Here is a 16,555-nt window from a genome sequence, read left to right on the forward strand (position 1 = left end):
TCAGCAGGTGATAGTCAAGGTACCTCTTCTACAACAAGGAAAGGGGTATTATTCCACTCTATTTGTGGTACCGAAGCCGGACGGCTCGGTAAGACCTATTCTAAATCTGAAGTCCTTGAACCTGTACATAAAGAAGTTCAAGTTCAAAATGGAGTCACTCAGAGCAGTGATAGCGAACCTGGAAGAAGGGGACTTTATGGTGTCCTTGGACATCAAGGATGCGTACCTCCACGTTCCAATTTACCCCTCACACCAGGGGTACCTCAGGTTCGTTGTACAAAACTGTCACTATCAGTTTCAGACGCTGCCGTTCGGATTGTCCACGGCACCTCGGGTCTTTACAAAGGTAATGGCCGAGATGATGATTCTTCTTCGAAGAAAAGGCGTATTAATTATCCCATACTTGGACGATCTCCTAATAAGGGCAAGGTCCAGAGAACAGCTAGAGATGGGATTAGCACTGTCTCAAGAAGTGCAAAAACAGCACGGCTGGATTCTTAATATTCCAAAATCCCAGTTAATGCCGACAACTCGTCTGCTGTTCCTAGGGATGATTCTGGACACGGTTCAGAAAAAGGTTTTTCTCCCGGAGGAAAAAGCCAAGGAGTTATCCGAGCTTGTCAGGAACCTCCTAAAACCAGGAAAGGTGTCTGTACATCAATGCACAAGAGTCCTGGGAAAAATGGTGGCTTCTTACGAAGCAATTCCATTCGGCAGATTCCATGCACGAATTTTCCAGAGGGATCTGTTGGACAAATGGTCAGGGTCGCATCTTCAGATGCACCAGCGGATAACCCTGTCTCCAAGGACAAGGGTATCTCTTCTGTGGTGGTTGCAGAGTGCTCATCTATTGGAGGGCCGCAGATTCGGCATACAGGATTGGAACCTGGTGACCACGGACGCCAGCCTGAGAGGCTGGGGAGCAGTCACACAAGGAAGAAACTTCCAGGGAGTGTGGACGAGCCTGGAAACGTCTCTTCACATAAACATTCTGGAACTAAGAGCAATCTACAATGCTCTAAGCCAGGCAGAACCTCTGCTTCAAGGAAAACCGGTGTTGATCCAGTCGGACAACATCACGGCAGTCGCCCATGTAAACAGACAGGGCGGCACAAGAAGCAGGAGTGCAATGGCAGAAGCTGCAAGGATTCTTCGCTGGGCAGAGAATCATGTGATAGCACTGTCAGCAGTGTTCATCCCGGGAGTGGACAACTGGGAAGCAGACTTCCTCAGCAGACACGACCTTCACCCGGGAGAGTGGGGACTTCATCCGGAAGTCTTCCACATGCTGGTAACCCGTTGGGAAAGACCAATGGTGGACATGATGGCGTCTCGCCTCAACAAAAAACTGGACAGGTATTGCGCCAGGTCAAGAGATCCGCAGGCAATAGCTGTGGACGCGCTGGTAACGCCTTGGGTGTACCAGTCGGTGTATGTGTTTCCTCCTCTGCCTCTCATACCAAAAGTATTGAGAATTATACGGCAAAGAGGCGTAAGAACGATACTAGTGGTTCCGGATTGGCCAAGAAGGACTTGGTACCCGGAACTTCAAGAGATGATCACGGAAGATCCGTGGCCTCTACCTCTAAGGAGGGACTTGCTTCAGCAGGGTCCCTGTCTGTTTCAAGACTTACCGCGGCTGCGTTTGACGGCATGGCGGTTGAACGCCGGATCCTAAAGGAAAAAGGCATGCCGGAAGAAGTCATTCCTACTTTGATTAAAGCAAGGAAGGAAGTAACCGTGCAACACTATCACCGCATTTGGCGAAGATATGTTGCGTGGTGCGAGGATCGGAGTGCTCCGACGGAGGAATTTCAACTGGGTCGATTCCTACATTTCCTGCAATCAGGATTGTCTATGGGTCTCAAATTGGGATCTATTAAGGTTCAAATTTCGGCCCTGTCGATTTTCTTTCAAAAAGAATTGGCTTCAGTTCCTGAAGTCCAGACTTTTGTTAAGGGAGTGCTGCATATACAGCCTCCTGTGGTGCCTCCAGTGGCACCGTGGGATCTCAATGTGGTTTTGGAATTTCTAAAATCTCATTGGTTTGAACCACTAAAAAAGGTGGATTTAAAATATCTCACATGGAAAGTGACCATGTTACTAGCCCTGGCTTCGGCCAGGAGAGTGTCAGAACTGGCAGCTTTATCTTACAAAAGCCCATATCTGATTTTCCATTCGGACAGGGCAGAACTGCGGACTCGTCCGCATTTTCTCCCTAAGGTGGTGTCAGCATTTCATCTGAACCAGCCTATTGTAGTGCCTGCGGCTACAAGTGACTTGGAGGACTCCAAGTTACTGGACGTTGTCAGAGCATTAAAAATATATATTGCAAGGACAGCTGGAGTCAGAAAATCTGACTCGTTGTTTATATTGTATGCACCCAACAAGATGGGTGCTCCTGCGTCTAAGCAGACGATTGCTCGTTGGATCTGTAGCACAATCCAACTTGCACATTCTGTGGCAGGCCTGCCACAGCCTAAATCTGTAAAGGCCCACTCCACAAGGAAGGTGGGCTCATCTTGGGCGGCTGCCCGAGGGGTCTCGGCATTACAACTTTGCCGAGCAGCTACGTGGTCAGGGGAGAACACGTTTGTAAAATTTTACAAATTTGATACTCTGGCTAAGGAGGACCTGGAGTTCTCTCATTCGGTGCTGCAGAGTCATCCGCACTCTCCCGCCCGTTTGGGAGCTTTGGTATAATCCCCATGGTCCTTTCAGGAACCCCAGCATCCACTAGGACGATAGAGAAAATAAGAATTTACTTACCGATAATTCTATTTCTCGGAGTCCGTAGTGGATGCTGGGCGCCCATCCCAAGTGCGGATTATCTGCAATAATTGTACATAGTTATTGTTAACTAATTCGGGTTATTGTTTAGGAAGCCATCTTTCAGAGGCTCCTCTGTTATCATACTGTTAACTGGGTTTGATCACAAGTTGTACGGTGTGATTGGTGTGGCTGGTATGAGTCTTACCCGGGATTCAAAATTCCTCCCTTATTGTGTACGCTCGTCCGGGCACAGTACCTAACTGAGGCTTGGAGGAGGGTCATAGGGGGAGGAGCCAGTGCACACCACCTGATCGGAAAGCTTTACTTTTTGTGCCCTGTCTCCTGCGGAGCCGCTATTCCCCATGGTCCTTTCAGGAACCCCAGCATCCACTACGGACTCCGAGAAATAGAATTATCGGTAAGTAAATTCTTATTTTATCCCAATAGTACACAATGTGTGTGCTAGTTAGTAATAAATAGTGTCTTTATTACTTTTAGTTACAAATCCCTTTTAAATGCACCAATGTTATATACTGTATTTACAAGTCATAACCTCAACCATGATCAATCTTAATATAACTGGCAACCTGTATTAAACAAACAAATAAGTTGTAATCGTATGCAACTAAATCACATGCGACCAAATCGCACACAGTCAAACTGAGTGGCTTGTGACCTGTATTAAGAAATGTCTTCATCCAATATACCTGACTCTGACAGCTTACTGCCACTTTAAAATAAAAACAGTGCCAATCATCAACACATCAAAATCAACCTGGTTTTGCCATGTAAATTATTGCCACATAAAAAATAAAAACAGGAGAACTCTCGCAAATCTCTCACTTTCTGATTCTCACAACCTATTACACCCCCCCATAGTCTTTAAACTATTACTGTTAATGTTCTCATTAATTTCTTAATAATATAGTGAACATGTCCAGTCAGCCATGGCAATCAACCGACGGCTGTCATTAGTCCAACCTATGCTAGAATGGTGCAAGATAATGTCTTATTTGAGTTAGTTTAGGCATTAGCGCTACCAGCACCATGTTAAATTAGCCTTGATGTATGATTTTCTGAAAACCATGTAGTTTTGCATGAATATATAAAGACAGAGTATGGGACAGTTTCAGTTATCCACAGGACTTATTGCGGTTTAACGCCTGGAGCTATACAGTTACTTGCCAATTTCCGCACGCGGTACGCCCACTGCTAATGTGCGTTAGCCCATAGTTCCCATAGCTATGGAGTTACACTGCGTGGTAAGCCACCGGAGTGTGCACTTAACGCTGAACAGAAGCAGCACAGAAAACGCTGCATTAAGTGCACCCTCTGGGGCTACCCGCACAGGGTAGCAGCAGTGATTGGATATCTCAGAGCAGAGCTGTAGCCGCATTGGTGATCCTCACTACTAATTGAATCTTCCCCAAATTTGAAAACCAATTTGACAAAAATCATGAATGCTTTGGTTACTAGGAACCAATGATTATGATATTTGTTGTGTTTCTGTTTTTTTTCCATTAAGTAAATAAGATCAATTATTGGTGGCTGTGATCAATGCCATCCCTTTCCTATGCAGTCTTCTATACAGTATGTTCCCTGTTGTTTTATATGATCTTGAAGATTCCCCATCTTCAGACGTTTGCAGTCTGTCTGTTAAAGAATAGATGTTATTTCTTGTTCCCGCTAAGGTGGATGAAAGGGTCGGGTAGTCACCCAGAGAAAGCCATTTGTTTTTTTTTTCAAAAGGGAAATTTAATGAAGGGATTACTCATGTTCCATTGTCAAAAGGTCAGGAGATAGCCTAGATATGGATGATTAGTCATCCAGGAATCTATAAATAATGCACCGGCATTGTCTAATGAGACTGAAGTTAGCACGTCAGGTACTTGTGAAAGGATTACCCCTCTGACATAGTGATTAAAACCCCCACACGTTGTGTTGGCACCTCTTCTAGTGGTACTATAATGGTGAACATTTCTAAACAGCTCTCTGGGCTTTTAAATTATGGTTGCTGTATACTTTGACCTCAGCAGTGGATTAAAATTTCTATATATCCATAATAAAATTTCTATATATCCATAGCAGGGGGTAAATGTAATAGCCTGCGAAATCTACTGGCATCGGCTTGTTCCGTGCGAGTCTGCCTGATGTTTTAAAGTAGCAATCATTAAAAAGGGGTGTGTATAATGTGACCTGCGGTCGTGAGACCGCCGGCCACCATACCGACGCCAGCATCCCAGCATTGAGATGCATGGTGGGGGGAGGGGGGGGCAAGCGCTACGAAGACCCTTGCGGGCTCGGTGGACACTCACAAGTGGGAATAGTCCCTGTTAGTTGGCATGCTGACTGTCGGGATTGTGGGTGGGCAGGATGTAGGTACCGGTATTGTGACCAGCTGTCTCCTGACCGCTGGTCACATAACTACATGCCATTAAAAAGACCAAACCAACCTGGTTTTGTATTTTTGATGACTGCTTCTTTAGAAACATCGGGCAGACTGGCACGGAACTGGCCGATGCCTTCGGTTCACAGGCTATTACATTTACCCCCAAGTGTGTAAATATATACAGCACATCTCCTGCACAAGAGCTAGACCTTGTCCAGTTCTTTGTAATATATAGGGATTCCCTCCCTCCAATTGCCACTCGGAAAATACTGATTACATTTTCATGGTTTGGAGCTTCCCTTAAATCTATAGGGGTGATTCAGACCTGATTGCAGCAGCAAATTTGTTAGCTAATGGGCAAGACCATGTGCACTGCAGGTGGGGCAGAAGTAACATGTGCAAAGAGAGTTAGATTTGGGTGGAGTGTGTTCAAACTGAAATCTAAATTGCAGTGCAAAAATAAAGCAACCAGTATTTACCCAGCACAGAAACAATATAACCCACCCAAATCTAACTTTCCCTTCACATGTTATATTTACATCCCAACCCCCCCCCCCCCCCATCCCTGCAGTGCACATGGTTTTATCCATTAGCTAACAAATTTGCTACTGCGATCAGATCTAAATTAGGCCCTATGTCTTAAGGCCAATACACACTAGAAGATATTTTCCATATATATGAGCGTTAACGATGGTTGTGAAGATCAAATCGTTCGAGAGTACACACTGAGCTTTTTTACAATCTCGTTTGTCAGGGAGTTAAAAGGAAATTGCTCATCTTCCACATGGTTCATCTTTCACATCTGTCAAGTCATCTAGTGTGTATGGGCCTTTACTTCTGTCCCAGTAAAATCAAAGAACAACAAATAGGACTACAGCTGGTCCACAACCAACTGTGGTCCCTTGGCTGAGTATACTCAATGTAATATTCATTCATTCACGTATGGCTAACAATGACACACATACAGGTGATGATTGTGAAAATGCAGGTTATGAAATAATACTGAAACCAATGTCTTAGCTTCGTTAAGGTTGTTGGTATTAAAAATCGCTCATTTAATCATGAATGGTGTGCAATATTGCTCCCAGAGCTATTACAGATTGAGTATCCCTTATCCAAAACGCTTGGGACCAGAGGTATTTTGGATATCGGATTTTTCCGTATTTTGGAATAATAGCATACCATAATGAGATCTCATGGCGATGGGACCCAAGTCTAAGCACAGAATGCATTTATGTTCCATATATACCTTATACACACAGCCTGAAGGTCATTTTAGCCAATATTTTTAATAACTTTGTGCATTAAACAAAGTGTGTATACATTCACACACTCCATTTATGTTTCATATACACCTTATACACACAGCCTGAAGATCATTTAATACAATATTTCTCTAACGTCCTAAGTGGATGCTGGGGACTCCGTAAGGACCATGGGGATTAGCGGCTCCGCAGGAGACTGGGCACAACTAAAGAAAGCTTTAGGACTACCTGGTGTGCACTGGCTCCTCCCACTAAGACCCTCCTCCAGACCTCAGTTAGATTCTTGTGCCCGGCTGAGCTGGATGCACACTAGGGGCTCTCCTGAGCTCCTAGAAAGAAAGTATATTTAGGTTTTTTTATTTTACAGTGAGATCTGCTGGCAACAGACTCACTGCAGCGAGGGACTAAGGGGAGAAGAAGCGAACCTACCTAACAGGTGGTAGTTTGGGCTTCTTAGGCTACTGGACACCATTAGCTCCAGAGGGATCGACCGCAGGACCCGACCTTGGTGTTCGTTCCCGGAGCCGCGCCGCCGTCCCCCTTACAGAGCCAGAAGCATGAAGAGTCCGGAAAATCGGCGGCAGAAGACTTCGGTCTTCACCAAGGTAGAGCACAGCACTGCAGCTGTGCGCCATTGCTCCTCATGTACACCTCACACTCCGGTCACTGATGGGTGCAGGGCGCTGGAGGGGGCGCCCTGAGGGCAATATATGACACCTTGACTGGCAAATCTACATCATATATAGTCCTAGAGGCTATATAGATGTAAAATTACCCCTGCCAGTATTCCAGAAAAAGCGGGAGAAAGTCAGCCGAAAAAGGGGCGGGGCTTCTCCCTCAGCACACTGGCACCATTTTCTCTTCACAGTGCAGCTGGAAGACAGCTCCCCAGGCTCTCCCCTGTAGTTTTCAGGCTCAAAGGGTTAAAAAGAGAGGGGGGGCACTAAATTTAGGCGCAATATATGTATACAAGCAGCTATTTGGGGAAAAATCACTCAGTTATAGTGTTAATCCCTGCATTATATAGCGCTCTGGTGTGTGCTGGCATACTCTCTCTTGGTCTCCCCAAAGGACTTTGTGGGGTCCTGTCCTCAGTCAGAGCATTCCCTGTGTGTGCGGTGTGTCGGTACGGCTGTGTCGACATGTTGGATGAGGAAGGTTACGTGGAGGCGGAGAAGAGGCCAATAAATGGGATGTCGCCCCCTGTGGGGCCGACACCAGAGTGGATGGATAGGTGGAAGGTATTAACCGACAGTGTCAACTCCTTACATAAAAGGCTGGATGACGTAACAGCTGTGGGACAGCCGGCTACTCAGCCCGCGCCTGCCCAGGCGTCTCAAAGGCCATCAGGGGCTCAAAAAACGCCCGTTACCTCAGATGGCAGACACAGATGTCGACACGGAGTCTGACTCCAGTGTCGACGAGGTTGAGACATATACACAATCCACTAGGAACATCCGTTACATGATCTCGGCAATGAAAAATGTGTTACGCATTTTCTGACATGAACCCAAGTACCACATAAAAGGGGTTTTATTTTTGGGGAGAAAAAGCAGCTAGTGTTTTGTTCCCCCATCAGATGAATGAATGAAGTGTGTAAAGAAGCGTGGTTTCCCCCGATAAGAAACTGGTAATTTCTAAAAAGTTACTGATGGCGTACCCTTTCCCGCCAGAGGATAGGTCACGTTGGGAGATATCCCTTAGGGTGGATAAGGCGCTCACACGTTTGTCAAAAGGTGGCACTGCCGTCTTAGGATACGGCCACCATGTAGTAACATGCTGATAAAAAGCAGGAGGCGATCCTGAAGTCTGTATTTACACATTTCACACACAGGTTGTATACTGAAACCTGCAATTGCTTCAGCATAAATAGTGCTGCTGCAGCGTGGTCTGATACCCTGTCAGATAATATTAATACGCTAAGACAGGGATAATATTTTGGTAACATTGAGCATATTTAAGACGTTGTCTTATATATAAAGGATGCACAGAGGGATATTTGCCGGCTGGCATCCAGAATTAATGCAATGTCCATTCTGCCAGGAGGGTATTAGAAACCCGGCAGTGGACAGGTGATGCTGCCTTTAAAAGGCACATGGAGATTCTGCCTTATAAGGGTGAGGAATTGTTTGGGGATGGTCTCTGGGACCTCGTATCCACAGCAACAGCTGGGAAGAAATTTTTTTACCTCAGGTTTCCTCACAAAAGCCTAAGAAAGCACCGTATTTTCAGGTACAGTCCTTTCGGCTTCAGAAAAGCAAGCGGGTCAAAGGCGCTTCCTTTCTGCACAGAGACGAGGGAAGAAGGAAAAAGCTGCACCAGTCAGCCAGTTCCCAGGATCAAATATCTTCCCTCGCTTCCTCTGAGTCCACCGCATGACGCTGGGGCTCCACAGGTGGAGACAGGTGCGGTGGGGGCGCGTCTCGGGAACTGCAGGGACCAGTGGGCTTGCCCACAGGTGGATCCCTAGGTTCTGCAAGTAGTATCACAGGGATACAGGCTGGAGTTCGAGGCGACTCCCCCTCGCCGTTGCCTCACATCAGCCTTGCCTGCTGCCCTCGGAGAAAGGTAGTACTGGCGGCAATTCACAAGCTGTACTTCCAGCAGGTGAAATCAAGGTACCCCTCCTTCAACAAGGCCGGGGTTACTATTCCAAAATGTTGTGATACCGAAACCAGACGGTTCGGTGAGACCCATTCTAAAATTGAAATCCTTGAACACTTATATACGAAGGTTCAAGTTCAAAATGGAATCGCTCAGGGCGATTATTGCAAGCCTGGAAAATTTCAGGGTATCACTGGACATCAAGGATGCTTACCTGCATGTCCCTATTTACCCTCTTCACCAGGTGTACCTCAAAATTGTGGTACAGGATTGTCATTACCAATTCCAGACGTTGCCGTTGGTCTGTCCCCGGCACCGAGGGTATTTACCAAGGTAATGGCCGAAGTACTTATCCCGTACTTGGACGATCTCCTTATAAAGGCGAGGTCCAGGGAGCAGTTGTTCGTCGGAATAGCACTATCTCGGGAAGTGCTACAACAGCACGGCTGGATTCTGAATATTCCAAAGTCGCAGCTGGTTCCTACGACGCGTCTACTGTTCCTGGGTATGGTTCTGGACACAGAACAGGATAAAAAGGTTTTCTCCCGGAGGAGAAGTCCAAGGAGTTGGCGTCTCTAGACGGAGACCTCCTAATACAAATACAGGTGTCGGTGCATCAATGCACGCGAGCCTTGGGAAAGATGGTAGCTTCTTACGAAGAATTGCCATTCGCCAGGTCCCATGCAAGGATCTTCCAGTGGGATCTGTTGGACAAGTGGTCCGGGTCGCATCCTCAGATGCATCGGCGAATAACCCTGTCTCCAAGGGCCAGGGTGTCGCTGTGGTGGTGACTGCAGAGTGCTCATCTTCTAGGGGGCCGCAGATTCGGCATACAGGACTGGGTCCTGGTGACCACGGATGCCAGCCTTCAAGGCTGGGGGGCAGTCACACAGGGAAGAAACTTCCAAGGCATATGGAAAAGTCAGGAGACTTCCCTACACATAAATGTTCTGGAACTATGGGCCATTTACAATGCCCTAAGTCAGGCTAGACCCCTGCTTCAACACTGGCCGGTGCTGATCCAGTCAGACAACATCACGGCGGTCGCTCATGTAAACAGACAGGGCGGCACAAGAAGCAGGATGGCGATGGCAGAAGCCACAAGGATTCTCCGATGGGCGGAAAATCATGTGTTAGCACTGTCAGCAGTGTTCATTCCCGGAGTGGACAACTGAGAAGCAGACTTTCTCAGCAGACACGACCTCCACCCGGGAGAGTGGGGACTTCATCCAGAAGTCTTCCAAATGATTGTACACCGTTGGGAAAGGCCACAGGTGGACAGGATGGCGTTCCGCCTCAACAAAAAGCTACAAATATATTGCGCCAGGTCAAGGGACCCTCAGGCGATAGCTGTGGACGCTCTGGTAACACCGTGGGTGTACCAGTCGGTGTATGTGTTCCCTTCTCTGCCTCTCATACCCAGGGTAATGAGAATAATATGAAGGAGAGGAGTAAGAACTATACTCATTGTTCCGGGTGGCCAAGAAGAGCTTGGTACCCAGAACTCCAAGAAATGATCTCAGAGGACCCATGGCCTCTGCCGCTCAGACAGGACCTGCTGCAGCAGGGGGCCTGTCTGTTCCAAGACGTACCGCGGCTGCGTTTGACGGCATGGCGGTTGAACACCGGATCCTGAAGGAAAAGGGCATTCTGGAGGAAGTTATCCCTACGCTATTTAAAGCTAGGAAATAAGTGAACGCAAACCATTGTCACCGCATATGGCGGAAATATGTTGCGTGCTGTGAGGCCAGTAAGGCCCCAAAGGAGGAATTTCAGCTAGGTCGATTTCTGCACTTCCTACAAGTCAGAGGTGACTATGGGCCTAAAATTGGGTTCCATTAAGGTCCAGATTTCGGCTCTATCGATTTTCTTCCAAAATAGAACTGGCTTCACTGCCTGAAGTTCAGACTTTTGTTAAGGGAGTGCTGCATAGTCAGCCCCCGTTTGTGCCTCCAGTGGCACCGTGGGATCTCAACGTAGTGTTGGATTTCCTGAAGTCGCATTGAGTTGAGCCACTTAAATCCGTGGAGCTACAATACCTCACGTGGAAAGTGGTCATGCTGTGGGCCTTGGCGTCGGCCAGGCGTGTATCAGAATTGGCGGCTTTGTCATGCAAAAGCCCTTATCTGTGTTTTATATGGATAAGGCGGAATTGAGGACTCGTTCCCAATTCCTTCCTAAGGTGGTAGCAGTTTTTCATGTGAACCAACCTATTGTGGTGCCTGCGGCTACTTGGGACTTGGAGGATTCCAAGTTTCTGGACGTAGTCAGGGCCCTGAAAAGTATGTTTCCAGGACGGCTGGAGTCAGGAAAACTGACTCGCTATTTATCCTGTATGCACCCAACAAGCTGGGTGCTCCTGCTTCTAAGCAGACTATTGCTCGCTGGATCTGTAGCACAATTCAACTTGCACATTCTGCGGCTGGACTGCCGCACCCTAAATCTGTGAAAGCCCATTCCACGAGGAAAGTGGGCTCTTCTTGGGCGGCTGCCCGAGGGGTCTCGGCTTTACAAATTTGCCGAGCTGTTACTTGGTCGGTTTCAAACACTCATGCAAGAGTCTACAAGTTTGATACCATGGCTGAGGAGGACCTAGAGTTTGCTCATTCGGTGCTGCAGAGTCATCCGCACTCTCCCGCCCGTTTGGGAGCTTTGGTATAATCCCCATGGTCCTTACGGAGTCCCCAGCATCCACTTAGGACGTTAGAGAAAATAAGATTTTACTCACCGGTAAATCTATTTCTCGTAGTCCGTAGTGGATGCTGGGCGCTCATCCCAAGTGCGGATTGTCTGCAATACTTGTATATAGTTATTGCCTAACTGAAGGGTTATTGTTAAGCCATCTGTTGAGAGGCTCCTCTGTTATCATGCTGTTAACTGGGTTTCATATCACAAGTTGTACGGTGTGATTGGTGTGGCTGGTATGAGTCTTACCCGGGATTCAAAATCCTTCCTTATTGTGTCAGCTCTTCCGGGCACAGTATCCTAACTGAGGTCTGGAGGAGGGTCTTAGTGGGAGGAGCCAGTGCACACCAGGTAGTCCTAAAGCTTTCTTTAGTTGTGCCCAGTCTCCTGTGGAGCCGCTAATCCCCATGGTCCTTACGGAGTCCCCAGCATCCACTACGGACTACGAGAAATAGATTTACCGGTGAGTAAAATCTTATTTTTTAATAACTTTGTGTATTAAACAAAGTTTGTGTTCATTGAGCCATCAGAAAACAAAGGTTTCACTATGTCACTCTCACTCAAAAAAGTCCGTATTTCGGAATATTCCGTATTTCGGAATATTTGGATATGGGATACTCAACCTGTATATCCATGTATCATGCAGTCTTCATAATATCAATGATAACTTGATATGTAGAATTAAAAGTACATTTTTAAATTGGCAACCACTTTCTTGATTTGGGCACTTGAATTAGTTATTTATACATATCTAGTGTAAAGTATCACACCCAACAATGATAAACGATTGTTTCTGTTTGTGAATAGCGATTGTGCAGATAATTCATGTCATTGCCCTGCTGTCCCCTGACTGTCTAGGTGGAATCTGTCACAGAATTCCTCTGCATTAGCGTTCTACAGTAAACACGTGATCATTTCTAGACAGCCTTTGTTACTCAGGGGTTTATACTAGGCGACTGTGCCATCTGTCGCTACCATCATGAGACATATTATCCAAAGTGTAACTGATTACTGTGGATATCAAGCAATGGTTACTTCTGAGAGAGAGATACTACTCTTATCAATTCAGAATCATGGTATTCTGTACATTTACTGTGTGCTCTTAAGGTCACTTTGTATAAATTACATTTCATTGGTGAGACTACAGTGATCCTAATTCTGACTGCTTGTATAACCACTGAAGTGAAAATAAAGTAAATAAATAAGTGTGTGTGTGTGTGTGTGTGTAGTATTCTCCCCATTTACACTCTGTGATATAGCCCCATAGTGTACATATACTGACTTTGTATCTATTGCCGATTTCTGCTTCTTATAGTACTGTCCCGCTTGGTCCAGACCAGATCCTTCTGAGAGGAGCTCAGCTGAGGAACACTCAGTGGGTGCATGGAATAGTTGTCTACACAGGTCATGACACGAAGCTCATGCAGGTAGTACATTGTATCTTCATCATTTTTATATGGACTCTTCCTCATTCTCGTTCATTCAGCCCAGATTTTCCCAGCAGATCACTTTCAGCTGGTGATGGTAATGGGGACAATATATAACATATATCTTGTGCAGTTCGCAAATTCCTGGACCCTCCTTCCCCATAAGTAAAAACAGGAAAAGGTTGACCTTGTGTGGAATTCTGTGTTTTGTTTTTCTCTGCCTTTTAACCCTTCATAATTCAAGTGAAATAAACTTATGGATGTTACCAAATGAACTCTAAATTTCCCAATAGGGCAAGATAAAATGTGCCTAGTTGAGCTAGGAAATCTGAAGTTCCTCGTATAACCGACACAACAAGAATAACAATTGCTCCATAATGTGTTGTTCTTTATTGGTCCCTGTATTGTATAGATGAATGCACAAGTGCTCCTAATTGTAAGCTGATAACAATTCTCTATTCTACGTGCAAAGAATTCAACGAGACCTCCGCTGAAGCTGTCCAACGTGGAACGGATAACCAACATGCAGATCCTGCTTCTCTTCGGCACTCTCATCGCCATCTCCTTAGTCTGCTCCATTGGATCTTCTATATGGAATTTGCAGCATGAGCAGAAGGACTGGTATCTCAATCTGAACTGTAAGAGCAGAGTCACATTTTATGTAAAGGTTGACATTTTTCTAAACAAATCCAGTAATTTTCTGACTAGACTGATTATAGTGAGCTGGTTGATGTGGGCTGTAATTATATTTATTTGCTGTAGGCTTGCTAATCCCTTACGTGCCCATAGCTAGAGAAGCAATCTAGCATCTGAGCTTTGCATAAGTTAATTCAAGCCTTGCGTATAAATATGTTATGCAGATGTGTCCTATTACAGCCTTACTGCCGTCACGCTAAACAGCCCTTGAAGTCACACCATGCCATTGCGGGACTCAGTAGCGCCAATCGTCTTTATTTGCGTCTTAGACGCAAAGTAATGTAATAAGACGCACAAGCAGCTTCTGCTGACTAAAATGATATGCAGCGTCCTATTACATAACTTTACGTCTAAGATGCATTTTTGCAGAAAAGTGCAAAAAAAATACAGTGCGCTACAGAGTCACACAGCACTCACGTGTTATGTGTAACGCTGCTTGTGGACACATCTGTACATCCTCTATGCTGTTCTGCATGCTTATTTTCATGCATCATCTTTTTATGCAAGTGTGGTTTCAGTATCACACGATACTATCCTGCTGCAGAGGTCTCCGATCACGGCCAATACATTGCTATAGCCAGAGTTCCTGTTCTCGGAATGATGTATCATTAAAACCTCCTCTTGCACCTGGAAAATATTACAGATGTTGCTATATGTCATAGATGATGTGTAACACGTATGAAATAAAAAGCTGCACAGTCACTTTGTAACATCAGTCAGTTATCTGTTTATTCTCGTCTCTTCTCCATAATCACTTTATCACCTCCCAGTGCTCTCATGTTGATCTTATTGTGTGTAGCAATCATATACATATGTACTGTATAGATTACAAAACTAAAAAAAAAAAAAAATGAAGTTGCCCTCCTGTTAGCAATCCCATGAAAAAAAGTTTTGGTTTTTTTGTGTGTGTGTTTTATTTGCTCTTTGGTGATTTACTATTTTCCTTAGCTTGTTTCAACAGGCAGCAAACATTCAAAAAAATGTTCAGTGTCATGTGACAACTATGGCAACTGCAGTCACATGATGTCGTGAGCAGGGAGGCTTTAGAATGCCCCTCTGGGCTTTGACTGCACTATAAATTCTCCCCGCTGTCATCACATGACCCAACTTTTTAAAACCATTTTTCTACAACCACCTATATACTTATCATTAATACGTCCTTCACATTATATTTAATACACTTGTGGCCAGTAGTAAGGCAAGTCCTAACAGACTCCTAGCTCTCCAGGATGAGTTCATAGTAGCTCTTGGGTGTAAAAATGGTTAAGAACAGCTGGTATAAATGACTGTTTCGGTGTAGGTGTGCTATAATAAATGGCGGCAGCTCTTCTGTAGTGAGCTGAACAAGTTTGCAGCGCAGGTGCTTTCCTGTAAGGAGAGGTCAGAGAATATAATTTGGGACTCACTAATAAGAGTATGATATATTGCAGCGTACTGTATGGCAGATTGTTCTGTATGGAAAGCAAGGCACGTGTTTGGATGTAATTGTAGCATATTGCTTTTTCTGTCATCACTGCACAGATGGTGGAGCTAACAACTTTGGACTGAATTTTTTAACGTTCATCATTCTCTTCAACAATCTCATACCCATCAGTTTGCTGGTGACTCTGGAAGTGGTGAAATTTATACAAGCATACTTCATAAACTGGGTAAGTCTTCCCTTTCCCTGCCGGTGCTTTGTGTCACATTGGGTTCTGTGTAATTATGCACATTGCCCTTACCTGTAGTCAGGTTAATGTTACAAAGAGTCCCAGGTACACAAGTGCTTTGCTAGACATTACAGATGTATGATCCAGGTACAGCTATAAAGACGACATGTCACTTTTGTTTTTACAGTAAACCTTTTGCACTATGTATCTGTATAATAAATAGGCTAGAATACTTGTTCTGCTCCTGAAGTAAATGAAGGAGGCTGTTTTGGTCAGTGCAGTCTCCTCTTATGCTCTCTCCCAGGAGGGATGTCTTAGAAGATCTCTATTGTAAATCACTAGATTTTATTTTAATAATCAACCAACATGGCCCTTCCGTCTGGGCCAAAATGCTCAGTGTATTTCCATTAATAGATTCATCCCATGTATAAGAAAAGAGTTGTTATGGCCTCTGTATGGCCACAGCATTGAATGTCACATACAGTATGTAACTATTTGCTCATGCACTCCCCCTTTCTCTTCCCACCAGGATGTAGACATGCACTATGAACCAACAGACACCTCTGCCGTAGCCAGAACATCTAACCTCAATGAGGAATTAGGACAGGTGAGTTACAGGGAAGGCAGACTCACCAATTAAATACTGTACTGCATTTAGTAAGAGGGAAAAATATATATATGGAAATCTTGCCTGAACGATGTTTATTTATCAGTTACATGTATAGATGGGTTATATAGATCACTGGTGTGTAGTGTGTAGCATGTAATAAGTCATAATTACAAAGACAGTCGTATAATTTTGTAATGTATGTTTTGTGTGCCATAGGTAAAATACATATTTTCGGATAAAACTGGGACCCTGACCTGCAATGTAATGCAGTTTAAGAAGTGCAGTATAGCAGGAAATGCCTATGGGTGAGTACACATTATTCATATTGGTCAGTAATGAAATGAGTGATAGTTTGTGGAGTAGCTTAATGTATTTTAAGGGTATTTGGCATACAGACATGGGGTGGACGCAAAAAAACGTGGAAATCGCTTCTCAGGATTAGAATTGCCGCTGAGAAA

At 45.1% G+C, this 16,555-nt stretch overlaps 1 protein-coding gene across 9 annotated transcripts in view; it reads left to right on the forward strand.

Annotated features, from left to right (window-relative positions):
- The window catches only part of ATP8A1 (ATPase phospholipid transporting 8A1), a 613,161-nt gene that overhangs the window by 301,127 nt on the left and 295,479 nt on the right, over positions 1-16,555 (forward strand). For all 9 annotated transcript variants that reach the window (XM_063920998.1, XM_063921003.1, XM_063920996.1 and 6 more), the window contains 5 exons: positions 13,031-13,142; positions 13,615-13,780; positions 15,360-15,487; positions 16,017-16,094; positions 16,314-16,402. In XM_063920998.1, the coding sequence (XP_063777068.1) occupies positions 13,031-13,142; positions 13,615-13,780; positions 15,360-15,487; positions 16,017-16,094; positions 16,314-16,402 (573 nt within the window). The remainder of the gene's footprint in view (positions 1-13,030; positions 13,143-13,614; positions 13,781-15,359; positions 15,488-16,016; positions 16,095-16,313; positions 16,403-16,555) is intronic.

The sequence above is a fragment of the Pseudophryne corroboree genome, chromosome 1 (genome assembly GCF_028390025.1).
Source record: "Pseudophryne corroboree isolate aPseCor3 chromosome 1, aPseCor3.hap2, whole genome shotgun sequence".
Lineage (NCBI taxonomy): Eukaryota > Metazoa > Chordata > Amphibia > Anura > Myobatrachidae > Pseudophryne > Pseudophryne corroboree.